We start from the raw sequence: 5972 nt of genomic DNA, 5'->3' as shown, positions 1-5972 counted from the left end.
AATTAAAAGTCTCCCCTTAGAAAGGGATGATACGATTTGGAAAGAAAGGTAAACTAAATCCCCAATACATCGGACCATTCGAGATCCTTACTCGGATCGGTCCAGTAGCCTACAAATTCCAACTTCCCTCAGAACTCAGTAATGTACACCCTGTATCCCATGAGTCGAACCTAAGGAAGTGTCTATCGGACAACCCCCCCCCCCCCCCCCCCCCAGTTCCAGTAGATAGGATTGAAGTGAACGAGAACCTTCTATTCGTTGAGCAGCCTATCAAGATTATGAATAGAGAGGTTAAGCACACAAAACAAAGCTTCATCCCCATTGTGAAGGTGGAAGGAATTCCAAACACGGACCTGGATTCACATGGGAACGTGGGGATCAAATGATACAATAATACCATCATCTCTTCACAGTTCGTAAGATAACCCATAAAGAATTTCGGGACGAAATTCCCTCTAACGGGGGGGGGGGGGGGTGATGTGACAACCTGAAATATTGGATCAAAACAATGTCTAAATTATAACTCTATTACAAGGAAAACCTTGGAAGTCACATATAAGGTAACCTCTTGAAACTAAACAAGTTTATCAAGGAAAACTAGGCAAATGAGTTAGAATAAGAAGCTTGAATCAAAAGATTGTCTATTATTATTAAGCTTAGTCTCTCCACCACCCTAGAACGTGGAAGGAAATAAGAATAATGACTTAAGTCAACCTATATGGATATAAATATGGGAAATAAGTTTTGTGGAACTATGGTTCAATGCACCCTTAGCTAGTTAACAAGAAAACACCCATTAGACACCTTATATGGAAGATTTAGCACAATATCCCACTAAGGCCACCACATTTGAGTGCATACTAGCTAAAAACATGAACACACCCTTGGAAAATCACCCAAAACCGTGAACACCTTCTCTTGGGCCACCCTTGGCCGTAAACCCTCTTCATTGGACCTTACTTGACCATAAACTCCCTTAGTGGACCCTACTAGACCATAAACACCTTTATTAGACCAAGTTAGACCATAAACACATTCCTAGGCAACTATTCACTACAAGAAAAATACCATTTAATGACGTGCGAATAATGAAACTCGTTGATTTACGATACTCATTTGTGTGTGTTCTTAAAAGTAGTGTCAGCCTTCCAAAATTTGAAGGATAAAGGATATGCATTTCTACGTGCCCTAAAATTATTGTCCCACAAAAAAAAATATAAACACGGAGGGCACCTAAATTAAATGGGTGTCGTCTACAAATGTCGCCTTATATTTTTTCATTTAAACGCGCATTTTTAAAGAGGGATCCTCTAAAATTAGAAAATTCTAAAATTTTGAAGTAATCTCCTTATCTCTCATAAAATCGCACAGAGAGCCATTTTCTCCTTCCTCCTTCTCTCTAACCCTAGACACAACCATCGTCAATTTGCAATGATGTATTCCTTCTTCCTTGCTCTAGATTTGTAACCTTCTTCGAAGCTATCTTATCCTCCCCCACTTGGTACTACCACACTCGAAATCGATGAAACCCTACCGGCCCTAAATCATCAACAATCAACGCCTCCATCAACCAGCTAGGGATTTTATGGGAGACCTCCACAAAATTAATCAAGTTTCATCCTGACAGTGTCGGCGACTCCTTACGCTCACACATGCCTATGTCGACGACCGCGACTTCTTACAATCACGATGTTGGTGATTGGGGTTATAAGTCCTGGATCCACCTCCTGTCAACCCTACTCCATCTATTATGGCTACCACGCCCAACCCACTGTGCTCAAAGCCCTTAATTTCGTATCTGATTGGCTTGGGCAATGACTGAGGGCATCATTCCTGAGGTGCATTCTATCCCTCTCTCTCTTTGGAAAACCATAATCACCCTTCTGGTTTTCTGTACCAGGTTCATCCGCTCTTGCCTCTGCTCCTATCTTTGGTGATGTAAGTATTTGCACACATGATTACATCTAATGGCCGGAGTTGGCGAAATAACGGCGGCAACTGAAGTAGGTTCTCATGGTGGAGGTTCAGGATGTTCTCTAGGATCTTGCACCATGAAGCTTAATGCAACTACAGAGATGATGCATGTGACATGGGCAACCTTTGCAGATATGCATCCTTTTGCTCCTACCCAACAGGTACAGGGGTATCAGGTAATCAAATCTTTCTAATTTTGACTTACAATTCCAAATTATATTTCTATTGACTTTTCTTTTTTAACCTGAGAGCAACATAAAAACATATCTTGCAGGAAATGTTCAAGAATTTGGGGGACATGCTGTGTACCATAACCTAATTTGACTCTTTCTCTTTGCAACCAAATGCTGGAGCTGCTGGAGAATATGTTGGGCTGATGGTTATCCGAGCTTATCGTATGGTATTCTAAATTATACCCTTATATATATATATACATATATATATATATATATATATATATATATATATATGTATATATTAGGAAACATAATGAGGGCCGTGATAATCACGACCCTAAAGAGTTGATTAATTCCCATTTACTTAATAAGGGCTAGAACCCTAATTTCATTTCTTCCAAGCTGTATTTTGAAAGTTTTTTTTTAATCAGTCGTTGTTGCTGTTAGTTCGTCTCTTCTTTTCATAATACGATTAAGTTTATGTCTTTGTTATGTGATTTTGATAAAACTTTCTCATTTTATGTAGCTACTTATCTTATTAAACTATAGCCCTATTTCTACATAATATATCTATATATATATATATATATATATATATATATATATATATATATATATATATATATATATATATATTTCTGGAAGCAGTTAACAAGTTCGATAATTGGAGCTCAAGATTCATCTTAAGTTAAGAGGGGGAGAGGCCGAGAGCAAGACAGGAAAATCGATCGATAAAATTGAAATATTTGAAATGCTTGTCATGTTTGTTTCTTCATTTGAGAGCAAGACAGGAAAATGGGAGCAGGAGAGGATATGATAAGAGAAAACTTTGAATTTAAGATTTATGGGAGGAATCCTAGGAAACGACAGAAAAAAAAGTCTGAGGTAATCCAAAACCAATCAATTGTATGTGCTTATTTATTCAAGTGTGAGCAAGGCTGCAAAAATATATTTCTTTCAGAATATGTCTGGCAGCACCAGCAAATAAGTTAATAAAGACCCGATAATAGGCCATCATGAATTCACCTGGTAATCTTTCTTCTTTCCCACTTCTTCCTAGGTCCTATATAAATGAAATTTATACATATCTCTTAGATTTCAGCCACATTCAGGGCATATTTGTAAAAAACTAAAAGTTCATATTTCCATTACATTCGTTCTCATACCTCTTCCATACAAACAAAATAGCATCAATGTCATAATTTCATGACTTTTCAAATTTAATTAAGAAAAGTGTAAATGCAATAAATTTCTTCATATAGTGACCTATGTGCAAATTTACCAAGGACACCATTACGAATTCAAAATATTGCTATTTATTTCCATTTTCTCTTTATCATGGTAAAACCAAAAATCCGAAATAGTAGTTTCCTTTCTCTTTCGTGATAATCACGACCCTAAACATAATGAGGGTCGTAACAATTTTGAACCATGTAACTTGCTTGACCAAACTGCCCCTATACCTCCTTTTCTGTTGTCATCAGACCGAAGATATGACCTGCTGCATACTTTTATGCTATTCACTACTTTTCAGACCTGTAACTACTCTTGGTTATTCCTTTCCAAAACTTTCTTATTTCCTCCTCTAGCTTCCATGAACAAGATTGAAGACAAGACCAATATGCCCCTGATATACATTTGCTCTGTTTTCTTCGGTTTCCAAGACATGATGAAATTGTTTTTTATTCGAAAAATCCATAGCATAAATCAGAAAATACACATAATACCCTTGTTAGCGTATGACTTGTTTTTGTCTAGACCTGAAAGTACCAAGCACGTGAAGATCAAGTTAACTTTCCTTTATTCAGATCCATGTCAGCCCTTTATATAGATACAATAAGACAAAATTTGACTTCTGATCACATATTTACTTTCCTTTGTTCAGACCCATGTCATGCCAACGATGTTTTGCTTTGATTCCATTCCTTGAATAAACAAATCAGTGCATCCTTATATCCTTATATATTTATCCTGTTAAGGACCACATTATTTTCAAGGTCGTGTATCCAACATTAACAAACTATGATATTTGATATTACATTTATGAGTTTCTGAAGGTAACTTTATCTTTATCATGGGATTTGGTGAGAAGGGTAAATTGGTAAAAGTTTTGAAGTTGGTACTAGTCTCTTATGTGGGGTTTCAGGAATTGGATTATCGTCACTCACAAGGAATCATGCATAGAGATGTTTATACTCATACTGTGATGATTGATCATGAATTGAGAAAACTCATATTGATTTGCATGTTTGCAGGAATGGTATATTTTTTAGAAATGTGGAGACTCGGTTGCATGTTTGCAGGAATGGTATATTTTTTTTATATTATACTGCTGACGTGGCATTTTTTTTTAATAAATCCAGCTCAACAGTTTAACTTTTGATGCAGATATTTCGCAAGGAACCTTTCTTTTATGGGCAGGACAATCAGGATCAGCTTGTGAAAATTGCTGGGGTAATATTTTTTTCTTTTAAAAAAGTATTAATGCAAGAATTAATAATTTAATAAAGTTTGTGAACTAAAAATATGTGCTTGAGACTGATGAAATAAAAGCATATTTGAACAAATATCAGTTAGAACTTGAACCTCGGCTTAAAGCTCTTATTAGAAGGTAATGTTTAATATTTAAAAAACTAAAAATGTATAATATTAAGATTTAATCGATATCATATACTAAAGTATTATATTATTTTGTCATCAGGCATAGCAGGAAACTCCTTCTCTATGATCATCAGGATAGGCTCACAACAAAAGTAACAATGGTTACGTTACTTTTATTTTTGTTAATTTTTTTTAATATAAGTGTTTATTTAAAAAACCTAATTTTATAAAATCATGAGTAAATATGACAAAGTATATATTCTTTTATTGGAATAGGCACACCCTTATTTCATCCAACGAGGGCTGCATAAAACAACAGGACACAGTAGGTGTGTGTAGGTTGGGTTGAATGAATGTGTCGTAAAAGGCTGTTTTTGTAGTAGTGCTGCCATCACTTGAGGCAAGTTCACTTTTATATCATTATTTTACTATTAAAGCTAAATAAATATGCTGTCACACAAACATGCATAAAAGGTTATATATATATATATATATATATATATATATATATATATATATATATATATATATATATATATATTGAGTTGTTAGGTTTTATTTGACACCCGTACTTGTTTGGTTGATTTACATAAAGAATGAACTTACTTGTTCCATGGTTATTCTTTAGAGGTGACAATGCTAAGCTTCATCTTGCAGCTTGCCTCATGGAAGTCGTTGGAGAGTTTCAATTACAATAAAGACGAGATAAACCAGGTCCAGATTTTCCATCTAGGTGCAGTTTGTTATTATTCTATTAGTGATTTGAAGCATGGAGTTGATGCCTCATGCAAGTGAAGTTACTTAGTTGGAATTTGATGTATATAATAGATTAGATGCAAATTTATATATTGTAAGAAATAGAATTGTATGACATTAAATTTATGCAATGGATTCTATTTTTTGTATATGATGTTTTATTTTCTATTATGAAACATTAAATACAAATTTAATTTGAAAATAAGTAAACCTATAAAGAATATATTTTTTAAACATTTAAAATTATGATACGCAAAAATGTGTGTCATCTTCATTTATGACATGGCCATTCTTAACAGGGGCTTTCTTGATACGCATTGCGTGTCATTATCACGCGCGTCGTAAGGTTACGACACGCGAATGCGTGTCGTCTTTCTTTATGACAGGGCCTTCCATGATACACATTGCGTGTTGTAAACGTGCGTCGTAATTGCGCATCGTAAATAAGCGTCGTCTCTCTTTATG

General features: G+C 35.0%; 1 protein-coding gene across 1 annotated transcript; it reads left to right on the top strand.

Moving 5' to 3' along the window:
- Positions 1-1967: 1967 nt before the first annotated feature.
- On the top strand, positions 1968-5449 carry LOC111882938 (casein kinase II subunit alpha-1). Its single transcript, XM_052771827.1, is given in 6 exon segments — positions 1968-2150; positions 4148-4207; positions 4297-4458; positions 4539-4604; positions 4688-4761; positions 5380-5449. Coding segments are annotated over 6 exon segments (615 nt in total).
- The last annotated feature ends 523 nt before the right edge of the window (positions 5450-5972 follow it).

This window comes from Lactuca sativa, chromosome 5 (assembly GCF_002870075.4).
Source record: "Lactuca sativa cultivar Salinas chromosome 5, Lsat_Salinas_v11, whole genome shotgun sequence".
Taxonomy (NCBI): Eukaryota; Viridiplantae; Streptophyta; class Magnoliopsida; order Asterales; family Asteraceae; genus Lactuca; species Lactuca sativa.
Note: the sequence above shows the minus strand (reverse complement) of the source record. Positions and strands in the feature narration are given on the sequence as shown.